At 40.7% G+C, this 13315-nt stretch overlaps 1 protein-coding gene across 1 annotated transcript; it reads right to left on the bottom strand.

Annotated features, from left to right (window-relative positions):
* Window positions 1-7762: 7762 nt before the first annotated feature.
* On the bottom strand, window positions 7763-8406 carry LOC131306811 (uncharacterized). Its single transcript, XM_058333236.1, has 2 exons — window positions 8265-8406; window positions 7763-8160 (listed from the first exon to the last, which is right to left on the bottom strand). Exons 1-2 carry the CDS (start codon window positions 8404-8406, stop codon window positions 7763-7765), a joined length of 540 nt encoding a protein of 179 aa, XP_058189219.1.
* Between the last annotated feature and the right edge of the window lie 4909 nt (window positions 8407-13315).

The raw sequence follows: 13315 nt of genomic DNA, 5'->3' as shown, positions 1-13315 counted from the left end.
TAATATGCCAATCAGAAATTTCAAATAGCACATGCATACTTAACAATGACACGTCCACATTCGCTATGCGACTAACGTTGGTGTCTGTGATATCTGTGTTTCTCCTACGTGACTCATCATAGACCGTGTCTCATTTTCATTTACCAAATCTACATTTCGAAAAACACTTTTTAAACATGTTACTAATGAAGCTACCACGTTCGGCTCCATTGGCAACACACACACAATGGGCTACTAAGTCCGGCCATATTGCGGTTTCCAAATCCATACACACAATGGGCTACCACGTCCGGCCACATTACAGTTTTTACAATTCACACAATGAGCTACCAAGTCCGGCCACATTGCGGTTTCCAAATCCATACACACAATGGGCTACCACGTCCTGCCATATTGCAGTTTTCATAATTCACACAATGGGCTACCACGTCCGGCCACATTATGGTTTTTCTTGGCTTCTCTCCACGGATAACCAAGACACACTTCCAATGAGGCTACCACGTCCGGCTACATTGCAGTTTCAAAACATTAATCTTGCCCTAGGGTCATGTTTCTACTTTCTCGATTTCTGTGTCTCATTTTCATGCAAAGACTCCATGGCAGGACTTTTCATGTAAGTAATCATAAATCATTCATTGTAATCTTGAAACTAAACTAGCAAGATCGTCCAACTCTATATTACTTATCATGCTCATATTATCCCTAGTTCACGCAATCATGTTCAAACATTTAGTACACATCTTAAAGCATAGTGCCACATGGACGGACACCTTTGGAGTGGATACCACTTATGCTTTGTCACACATCAAACAAGTAATCCAAGTAATCACATATACATGCTCATAACCATCCTTAAGATCAAAATACGAATATTTTCATTCAAGTTTATATTTCAAAAAGCCGTTCTGTCTTTCTTTTTGGGAAGTTCAAAACAACATATGTTTTTCCGAAAAATAAAGTCGAGTTATTCAACATAGTCATATTTCTTTTCAAGCCTTTAGTAAAACACTTTTCAAGTTCTCATGCATTTCAAACAATACAAATGATATACACATTTTTATTTATACTTAGAGATAGGGGTAAGAATATTCTACATGATTATACAAATTTTCTATATTTAGGATTAATGAGTAAGGGAAAATCTACTTATACTTAGAGTTAGAGTGTAAGGATAACCTACCGTTCTTCTTGGCAGTCAGGCGGCTACGGAAAAGTAAGTCGACTATTGGACGGACTGACTTCCTACGATAAGCTTTCGGTAGTTTCAAAAGAGAAAGGTTTCTCTCGAAACTAGTTCTTGGCTAAACTACTAAGGCTTTGTATGGTTGGGAGTTTAGTTTAGTTTAGTTTTGGTAATGGGTGGAGAGAGAAGTAGAGTAATGATTGAAGATAGGGGTAATGATTGGAGAGAGATAGAGAGAAATGAGAAAGTAATAATTTGAGAAATAGGGTAATGATTGGAGAAAGAAATAGGGTAATGATTGAAAACTAAACTAAAACTAAAAGGTTAACCGAACCAAGCCTAAACTTTTTGGATCGAGAGGGTAGTCGAGTGGTGGTTTAGTGGCGACCTTGGATGAGTTTCTTGAAGAACTCAAGAAGAACTCAAGAACAAAGGAAGAACAAGTAAGAACAAAGCAAGAACACAAGGATTTCTAGAGAGAGAAGTTGAAGGGTGAAGGTGTGAGTTGAATAGCAAGTGAGGGGTCCTATTTATAGCAAAACAATGGCTCCCTCTCTCATATGGCCGGCCCTCTCTCTCTCTCTCTCTCTCTCTCTCTCTCTCTCTCTCTCATGTATTTGTTCCATGGTCTTGACCAATCAAGCCTTCCAAGCATGCCATGACTTGTCTTTTCCATTTTTAGGCTTAAGGTATATGAGGCAAATAGGATCTTAAGCTTTTTAGGTAAATCCTAGGTAATTATAGTCTAGGATGCAAGACTTACAAGTCTAATGATGCTAAAAGAGTAGACTTTCCATGTTTAGTCAATCCTAGGCTAGGTTGTAGTCAAAATCTAGGGTGATTAAGGGCTAGGTTCTAGGATGATTAAAGGCTAGATTGTGTGCTTGAAGTAGTCTAGAATGGGTTGTAAAGTAGTGCTAGGGTTGCGTGTAAGAATGGGCTAAAGGGTAGCTTGTGTAAGTGTACAAACACATGCACACACCTTACCATCTCTCTCTCACTCTCGGCCTCTCTCTCTCTCTCTCTCCTCTCGGCATCTCTCTCTCTCTTGTACTATGTATGTGGATATATATATATATATATATATATATATATATACACACACACACACACACATATAAGTATACTTAAGTACTAGGTAGTCCTATTAGGCCTATGAGGAAAGTGTAATGATTGAAGGTAAGCTTTCAAGTGTAATCTATTGACCATTGGTTAAGGCTTTCCTAGAAAGGCTATATATGCATATAGATTTGATTATGGTAGGCTCATTTACATATAGCCATGTGTACTTAGGTATAAGTAGTCTTGCTAAGCCTATGGAAAGGTTAATGATTATGGTAAGGCTTTCAATGACAAAAACATTGTCCAATGGTTAATACTTTTCCTAGAAAGTGTATATATGTACATAGTCATGATTAGGGTAGGCTATTATATATAAATGCCTAGAAAAATCTAGGAAAGGTTACTTATAGGTCAATAATAGGTTCAAGGCTATTACTTATGGAAGAAAAGATATGATGATGAATCATGGCCTTCTTGATGTGACAATACATAATCATGATTGTTTGGAAGAACAAACTTGGTCTTGGTCTTGATTATACAAGTCCATGGTAGAACTATTATTTAGACAATAGGAAGTCTTATTTCTATTACTCAAAGGATAAAAATTACCCTACAAACTATTATTTAATGGGTAAAGAGGTAATAATGAGAAAAGATATTCTTAGAAGAAGTAATGATGAGTAATAAAGTCTTGAAATGACTAGTCATGAAAGTGAAATGATTTCCTAGTCTAGGGTTGAAAAGGTTCAACTAAGGTGTAAAAAGTTCATTAGGTTCATCTAGGGTTAGGAGAATGTAACTAGGTTGAATGGGTACTTAGGTTTCTCGAACTAATTGGTTGAAAACTAATTCTACTTGCCAAGCAGGATTTTCAGCCAAGAAATATAATTTTAAGATTTTATTTTACTCACTAGGAAAATATACAAGTGCTTCTATAAGCATACTTGTCTTTAGAAATAGACTAAATTGTTCGGGACGAAAAGATATAATTTTATAAGTCTCAAATCTAATTATGACGGATTATTAGAAATTAAAAAGGAATTTTAAAAGCAATTTCCAAGTAATTAAAAAAAATTCAAATATTTAACAAAATTTTTGTTTTCCAAAAATCATGGTCGTTACAGAAAAACTGTCCCTAAACAATAGGTATCGATACCTAGTGAAATGGTATCGATACCATTGAGCCAAGAAATGGTCCAGATGTAAGGGTATCAATACCTAGGACAAATGCTATCGATACCAAGTGAGTTTCTGGGTTTTGAAACACAAAGGTATCGATACTAGCTCAATTCGAGCAGATTTTCTAAAGATTTTCATGGGTTCAACGATAACAATAACAACAACAACAACAACGATCAATGGCACAAATCAAGCTGTAAAAAATAAGTCATTAACATATATGGAGAGTTAGAATTCCCAACCTCAAGATTGAAGAACAAAATCAAAAGGTTTTCCAAGCCTTAGCTCCAAAGGTTAATATCGAATGGGGTACGCCTCCATCGAGCTCAAACCAGCGAAATACGGGCCACAATACACGTAGGAGTGAAGGATTGGAAGTAGTTTTGAGTGGATTTTGGGTGAAATTTGGAGAGAGAGCAAGAGAGAGAGATGGGAGCCGAGTGAGAGAAAAGAATGGGAGAGTGAGAGAGGAGAAATGGGTAAAGTTTTCCCCTATGCTCACACACATAGGTTATATACATACACTAAGCACATATCACACACTCACCCCTCAAGTGCAACATTTTAACATATTAACCCCAAATCTCAATTTTCCAAACCAATCCCATCCTTTTATTTCTTATAAAACTTTTAAACCAATTATACAAATTTACGGGTCTCTACACCCTATCCTTCTTAAAGAAATTTCGTCCTCAAAATTTATTATGTCAAGCCAACTAACATGTGCATCATGAATGCATATAACTATTGTAACGCCCCGAATTTTGGGTACGTTAAAAAGACATTTTATTGAAAACATCAAATGGAGTCTGGCTCTTATTACAACAAATACTCTCACAAGAGTTCAATATTTACACAAATGAAGGGGGTTCTAAGGTTCCTAACTACAGCTCCTCCTTCTTCTCCATCCTAGCCAGCTCCTCAGCTCCAAAAGCCTCCAAGGTGTACTGTTCACCTTGATCATCTACAAGATCTGACACATTATACCAGCGTCACCACCGATATAATATGTCAAGGTCACCAAAAGGCAACACCGTTAGCTACAAAGCTCAGCAGAGTAATCCCATACCCGCTAACCCATAACTTATAAACAAAGCTATAATACAACATCAATTTCCACATGATAAGTGTATACACAGTTAATCAATGACACATCCACATTCATTAATCATCTATCGTTGGTGTCCAAGATTTCCGGGTTTCTCCTACGCGACTCATCGTAGACTGTGTCAACAATTTCATTTACAAATCAACCTTTCAAAAACCATTTGTTTAACACAAAAACATTTGCATTGGCTCCGTACCACGGATAACCAAGCTACACACCCAACCTTTTTAAAATCATTTGCATTGGCTCCGTACCGCGGATAACCAAGCTACACACCCAACCTTGGTTCCGCCGCGCCGGGTTCCCATTGGCACACAAAAATATTTGCATTGGCTCCGTACCGCGGATAACCAAGCTACACACCCAACCTCGGTTCCGCCGCGCCGGGTTCCCGAGTATCCTCACAATGGTTCCGCCGCGCCGGGTTCCCATTGGCACACAAAACTTGCATTGGCTCCTCTCCGCGGATAACCAAGCCCTATTACCAATGAGGCTACCACGTCCGGCCGCATTGGCAATCTTCACAATGGGCTACCAAGTCCGGCCACATTGTGGTTTTCACAATCCATGCAATGGGCTACCAAGTCCGGCCACATTACGAGTTTTCATACACACAACGGGCTACCAAGTCCGGCCACGTTGCGGTTTTCACAATCCACACGATGGGCTACCACGTCCGGCCACATCGCGGTTTCCAAAATGTTTCAACCTTTTCAAAACACGCCTTTTTATTAACCACACCCTAGGTGTCATGTTTCTATTTTCTCGGTTCTCGTGTCTCGTTTACATGTAAACACTCCGCGGTAGGACAAACGTAAGCAAGAATCATCCTAACAAGATCATCCAATTCTATATTACTCATCACGCTCAATTACTACTTATAGCATAACGCCACATATACGGACGCCTTTGGAGTGTATCACTTATGCTTTATTCAAAGCACAACGCCACATGTACGGACGTCTTTGGAGTGAAATCACTTATGCTTTATCACATACCACAAGTAATACAAGCAACTCATATACGCATACTCATAACTATCTTAAAGATCAAAATACGAATACTTCTAATCAAACGATAAGTACGTAAGGATGAACTACATATAATTAGCGGTTCAAAATAACAACGTTATACTTTGAGTTAGTGGACGAGGGATTCTACTTATACTTAGGGAAGTGAGTAGAGGTATTCTACCTTACTTCTTGGCGGTAGTCGGCTACGGAAGGTACGTCGGCTATCGGAAAGTACGTCGGTGGTCGGGCGGAGTAACTTCCTACGGTGGTCTCCGGTAGCTTCGAAAGAGAAAGGTTTCTCTCGAAACTTCTACTTGACTATTACTACTACTACTTTTGGATCGAGAGGGTGGTCGAGTGGCGGTTTAGTGGCGGCTTAGGTTGAGTTTCTTGAAGAACTCAAGAACAACTCAAGAACAAAGTAAGAACAAAAGAAAGAACACTAATTTTTCTAGAGAGAGAAGTTGCTAGGTGAAGGTGTGAGTTGAATGAGAAGCATGGGGTGCTATTTATAGGCAAAACTCTTGGCTCTCTCCCCTCTCACAAGGCCGGCCCTCTCTCTCTCTAAATCCTCCATGGATTTGCTCCATCAAGTCATCAAATCAACCTTTCAACCAAGTCATAGCTTTGTCCAATCATATCCTAGGTGTAAGGCTAAAGAATCAAGTAAGATCTTAGGCTTTTTAGGTGAATCTAGGTAATTATAATCTAGGTTTAGCTTGTAGTCAAGGTCTAAGGCTAATAAAGGCTAGGCTTGCATGGCTAGGATTTGTCCTTGGATGGGATTTATGGAAGATTTGTTGGGAGATTTGGAGACAATGGTACAAGATTTGGTTTTAAACAAAGTATGGAAGTACAAATGGGAGTTATGTTTGGTTAGGAAGAAGATTTACCCAAGGATTTGAAAGATGTAGGAAAGTCAAGTCAAGGTACAACCCATCTTCCTCTCTCCTTCCTCTCTCTCTCTCTCTCCTCTCTCCCTCCTCTCTCTCGGCACCTCTCTCTCTCTCTCTCTCGGCATCTCTCTCTCTCTCTCTCTCTCTCCTCTCTCTCTCTCTCTCTCTCTCTCTCTCTCCCCCTAGTACACTTATATATATATATATATATAGATAACAAGAAAGAATAACAAAGGTACAAGTACAAGATTCTTCAAATCAAAATCCTATTAAAGAAATACAATTAGGCACATGTTGATTTAAATAAATAAACTAGTGTACAAAGTACTCTAGGAAGATCAACTCCCCAATAAATAAATCCAATTAGGTACAAAACCCCAATACAAAATAATAAAAGAGTACTTAGAAAAACTTAGGCCTTAAAGGCTACAAGGGCTACTAAGTACTTTCAAAATAAAATTTTGGTACTTCATCACATGGGTTTTTAAGAAAAAAGACTAGTTAAAAGAATAACTCTTTTACCCAATGGATAATAAATCTCCTAACTTTTATTATCCAATGGACAATAGCTACTAGGAAACCTTTATAGTAAAATAATCAAGGAGTACTTTTAAGCATGTGACAAAAGCCCTATATTAAATATAGGTGTGGTACCAAGTACCCCAATTAAATAAAAAGGCTAGGATTCTCCCCATTTAAATAATAATAAAGTACAAGTCAAATCAACTTTATTGGAAGGTTCCCTAGTCACATCGGTACTTTATTTGGTCAAAAGACTCTATTATCCAAGGGTCACTAACTTCCCTAACGGTTATTACCCAATGGATAATAGTTTCCCTTGCGGTTAATAACCAATGGACAAAAGAGTACAAGTACCTTTTATTAAAATAAAATTTTGAAAAGACTACATGTACTTTTTTTTTTTAAAAAAAGTTTATTGTCCAATGGACAAAAATTACCCTAACCATTATGGACCAATGGGTAAAGGCAAAAGGTTCAAGAGTTTCAAAAGGTCCAAAAGGTTCATCTAGTAACTAGGTAAGTTGGTTGCTCGGTTCCTCCAAGTAATCGGTTGGAAATTAACTAAATTGGTCAAGTAGGGTTTCTAATCGAGAGTTAAACCAATGACCAAAAATCTAACTACCACGAAAACAAGAAATCATATAGTCACTCAAGAGAAAATAAGTAATTCAAATAAAATTCAAATATTTAACGAAATTTTTACTGACCAAAATTCAGGGTCGTTACAACTATCATGATCATTAAAATTATGCTACAAGTCAAATAGCATGAAATTTTGATATTAAAGACTCACATCGACTCATTCTGGAAATAGGTGCGGGTATTTCTCCCTAACTTCATCCTTTCTTTCCCATGTGGACTCCTTGCTACCCTGATTACTCCACAAGACTTGAACCAACGGTATCGTTTTACCCCTCAACACTTGATCGCGCGAATCTAGAATACGTATTGGCTCTTCCCCATAAGATACATCAACTTCCAATTCGAGTTCGGACCATTCTAACACATGTGATGGGTCTGATTCATACTTTCTCAACATAGAGACATGGAACACATCGTGCAGATTCGATAATCTTAGTGGCAAAGCCAAATGGTATGCAACCTCTCCGATTTTCTTGATAATATCGAACGGACCAATATAACGTGGTGAAAGCTTTCCCTTCTTCCCAAAACACGATAAGCCTCGACGTGGCGATACTTTAAGAAACACGTGATCTCTCGTTTCGAATGACAATGGGTCGACAATGGTCGGCATAGCTCTTTTGTCGGCTTTGAGCGGTTAGCAACCTTTGACGAATCACCTTGACTTGTTCGGTTGTTCTCTCTTGAGCCTCTAAAAGTCGTTGGCAAATCGATCTCATACTCTCGGTAGTTTCTCTGATCATATCCGGTCCCACTAATGTAGCCTCTCCCAATTTGGTCGAACACACGGGTGATTGACATTGTCTCCCATACAAGGCTTCATACAGCGCCATCTCGATACTCGATTGATAACTATTGTTGTACGTGAATTCGACTAATGGTAGATGATCTTTCCAACTACCCCAGAAATCCATAACGCAAGCCCGAAGCATATCTTCTAAAATCTAAATTGTTCGCTCGGATTGACCATTAGTTTGTGGGTGATAGGCAATGCTAAACAAGAGATTTGTGCCCAAAGCAGCCTGCAAACTTTGCCAAAAACGTGCGGTAAACCTCGAATCTCGATCAAACACAATAGATACGGGAATTCCATGAAGTCGGATAATCTCTTGAATGTATAAACGACTAAGTGTTTCTACGGAATCGGTAACATGGATGGGTAGAAAGTGAGCGGTTTTGGTCAAACGGTCCACAGTAACCCAAATAACAACATGCCCCCTTTGCAAACCCGTAACAAAATCCATCGTCACATTTTCCCATTTCCACTCGGCTACCGATAACGGTTGTAGTTCTCATGCGGGTCATTGATGTTTGGCTTTTACTTGTTGACACGTAAAACACTTGAACACAAAGATCACAACATCGTTCTTTATCCAGCCTACGCAAGTCATGATACATTTTAGTTCCTCCCGGATGGACGGCCAACGGTGAATGGTGAAACTCTCATAGGATTTCCTACCTACACGAAACAGGTACTAACAACTTCCCTTGATGTCGTAAGCTTCGGTCAGCGTGAATTATCCACCCATCTCGAGCATTCCCGCAAAGGAATTTGGTACAAAATTCCTCCGCCTCTCTATCATTTTGTTGAGCCTCCACTATTCGTGCCGATAAGGTCAATTGGACAGTGAGATTGCACAATGTAATCCCTTCTTGAAGTTCCTCAAAGCATAACAGCCTAAATCGTTTACCATCTTCTACTTATGTATGGCTAAGCTCGCTAAGTGTGTTGGTTTTCTACTCAACGTATCCGCCACAACGTTCGCCTTATCCGAATGATAATGCAATTCAAAGTCATAATCTTCTAAGTGTTCCATCCAACGACGCTGACGCAAGTTAAGCTCCTTTTGGGAAAAGAGGTACTTTAGGCTCTTATGATCGAAAAAGACTTCAAATTTCTCACCGTAAAGATAGTGACACCAACTCTTCAAAGCAAAAGCAACGGCGGCGAGTTCTAAGTCATGGGTAGGATAGTTTCGCTCGTGAGTTTTAATTGCCTCGAACCATACCCTACTACTCGCCCTACTTGCATCAGTACGCATCCCAATCCCTCCTTAGACGCATCACAATATACAGAGTAGCCAACTCCACGTTTGGGCACAATCAAAACTGGCACGATAGTCAATCGCCTCTTCAATTCCTCAAAAACTGCCTCACACGAGTCACTCAAACGAAACGGGTCCCCTTACGCATTAGTCTAGTCATCGATGCCGCTAGACGAGAGAAGTCGAAAACAAAACGGTGGTAGTACCCGCCCAACCCCAAAAAGTTTTGGATCTCAAATACGTTCTTCGGTCGTTGCCAGTTCATAATGGACTCTATCTTCCCCGGATCAACGGACACACCTCCCTTTGAAACTACATGACCCAGAAATTTAACCTCGGGTAACCAAAACTCGCACTTACTAAGCTTGGCGTATAGTCGGTGTTCCCTCAAGAGTTCAAGAACGATGGTGAGATGAATTTGGTGTTCCTCCTCCGTGGATGAAAAGATAAGAATGTCGTCGATGAATACCACCACAAAATGATCGAGGTAAGCACAAAAGATACAGTTCATTAGATCCATAAAAGTAGCTAGAGTGTTCGTCAAACCGAATGGCATCACAACGAATTTGTAATGACCATAGCGAGTACGGAAGGCAGTTTTAGGAATATCCTCTCTACGAACCCTCAATTGGTGATAACCGGACCTCAAATCGATTTTGGAAAAGCAAGTCGCACCTCGGAGTTGGTCAAACAAGTCATCGATTCTTGGCATGGGATACTTATTTTTAACGGTCACGCGGTTGAGTTTACGATAATCGATACACAAATGAAGTGAACCATCCTTCTTTTGGAGAAACAAAGCCGGTGCTCCCCATGATGAAGTACTAGGATGAATAAACCCCAAATTTTCTATCTCCTATAATTGAACTTTCAACTCTCTAAGTTTGGCGGGCGCAAAACGATAAGGAGAAATTGATATAGGAGCGGTGCCTGGAAGCAAGTCTATCGTGAACTCGATTTCTCTTTAGGAGGCAAACCGAGTAACACTTCTGGAAATACATCGGGAAACTCGTGAACCACTAGGGGTAATTCCCCACGTGTAGACACATCCTCATCTAACGTTAAGCTCGCCAACATAAGGTAAATCGACTCTTTTTCCTATGACCCACATAGATACGGTTCTAACGGTTCTCGACGCTCCCTGTGGAATTCGAAACAAACACCCCTAGGAGAACATATGTGAACACGACACTTGAAACAATCGATGGTAGTGTGAAACGTAGACAACAATTCCATTCCCAAAATGAGGTTGAACCCCGACATATCCAGCACGATAAAGTCAAAGACAAAGCGATGATCACAAATAACGAGCTCACAATCTTTACAGACATGACTCAGAGATGACTTTCCCCCGAATGGTGTCTCGACGAACAACGGCGAATCAAGATTCTCGGTGTCCATCTCCAATGCATACACAAATGATGCAGCAATGAAAGAATGCGATGCTCCATAATCAAAGAGTACTCTAGCAAAAGAGTTGAATAAAAGGAAAGTACCCCTCACAACAGATGCCTCTGGAGCCTGAGAGACAGAAGGTGAAGCATTGGTGTTGATGTTGAAAACATGCCCTTGGGTACCTTGACCCTACAGAAGGCCTCCCCTCTGACCGGAACCCTAAGAAGGTGCGGACGAACTCGTTCCCCAGTCAACCTCAGAACTCTGAACCGATGATGCCCGGCGAAAATGAGGCCGTTGCTACCTCTGAGCACCTCTAAAGGACTGCTGGCCAACACTACGTCCTGCCCCTGGCTGCTGTACGGAGCCCGACTCACTACGTGGTCACGCCCCTTGAGGGCAACTCCAAGCAAGATGATCGATTTTACCGCAATAATAACACGCCTTAAGAAGTTGCGGACACTGAGTACGGATGTGCTCGGGTTGATTACACTTGTAGCAGACAGTCGAAGGTCTAGATGAGCCACCCCGAGTACCCGAAGAAGTAGGCATCTTAAAGTTGGATTGATTTGATGGTTGTTGAGACGGTTCACTCTGCCTCTTCCATCCTTGACTCCCGAAACTGCTCGAAGAAGAACTTAAACTTCCCACTGATTGCCTTGGTTCCTAAGCCCTTGCATTTCGTTGAGCTTTCTTCAGAATTTCAATGCGACTTGCACACTCCACAACTTCAGAGAACTTCATCTTATGCTGGGCTATCACCATTCTCCTCACAATGCTATGCAGCCCCTTCTCAAATTGTCGACACTTCCTCTCCTCCATAGCCACCAACTCTAGGGCAAAACGAGACAAGGATTGAAACTTCTGCACGTACTCTGAAATGATCATATTACACTGCTCCAGTTTTTCAAATTGATCCCTCAAATTTTCATGTGAAGTTTCCGGAAAGTATTGCTTCTTAAAGAGCGCCTCAAACTAAGCCCATGTCAAATTTTCAACATTCGGTTCGTTTCCCTGAGCCGTGGTCCTTGCCGCCCTCCTCGCATCTTTCCTACTTTCCATAACAGATTCCCACCATTTGCCAGCCTCTCCAACTAGTTGAAAAGCCACAATACCTACTCTAATGTTGTCTTCGGTGATATTGAGAGCTCTAAAGAGTTTGCGGATTTGAGCTAGCCAGTGGTTGGCTACCAAAGGGTTACTACTAGTCCCACCGAACATCGAAGGATTTCTACGGCTAAACTCTCGCATCGCTACCATGGCTCGATCGTCGGCATTCCCTCTAGGAGCTTGGTTTAATAGATTTGCAGTTGTAAGTGCTGCGACGAGGTCCCTAGCAAATTGCTTCTCAACAAGCAATACTCTTGTACCCCAACCGGCCCCAACTCCTGCGTTCCCACTTGGATTCTCCCCATGCTGACTAACCTCATCCTCAAGGGGTACCCCACAGCCACGACCACCCCAGTTTTCGGCCCCACCTCGTTTATCACGCGTCCACGGAGGCGTCTTACTACATGATATAAGAAAGAAAAACTATTAATCACAATATTTTTACTATGAGGTCAAGGCCCCCAACTTCCCAACACAGATTAATAACAACTCTATACCACTCTACTATATTAAAATGCAATGCCAAGTAGTCACATGAAGGTTAGTCACACAAGCATGCACAAGTTATGTTAAAAAGGCGCGACATTTTGAACCCATGAGACGAAACGTCTCCCCACGGTCTCTAGGTATTCTAAACCTATGCTTTGATACCAAGTTGTTACGCCCTCGATTTTTAGCATAATTATAAAAGGTTACTATAAATAAAACCTCACATTAATCTGTACGATAACCCAAAATAGTTTGACATTCCCATTTCTTTAATAGCACTTCAACCTCCAATAGCTTCCAATAGTACATCTTTGGCTCCATGGCCCGAATCAACATAAGTATAGAGTATCAAAGAGAGTCAAGAGTTTACAAATATTCCTCAGTCAAGAATTACAATATTAGTTACAAATGCATCTTTCAAAAGATGTTTACAAAGATGAATGTGTTACTCCTTTGGTTAGCTTTCAAAAGAATGTCCACAATCCAAGCACTCCAGATAGGGGTGGGCACGGGTCGGGTTCGGCCCCGAACCCGAACCCGACCCGACCAGTCGGTTATCACTTTTTTGGGACCCGAACCCGAACAGAAGGAGGGGGGATACCTGTCCGTGTGACCCATTTTTTGGGTCGGGTCGGGTCGGGTCCGACCAAACCCGAAATAAACTATATGAA

Source organism: Rhododendron vialii, chromosome 11a, assembly GCF_030253575.1.
Source record: "Rhododendron vialii isolate Sample 1 chromosome 11a, ASM3025357v1".
Taxonomy (NCBI): Eukaryota; Viridiplantae; Streptophyta; class Magnoliopsida; order Ericales; family Ericaceae; genus Rhododendron; species Rhododendron vialii.
Note: the sequence above shows the minus strand (reverse complement) of the source record. Positions and strands in the feature narration are given on the sequence as shown.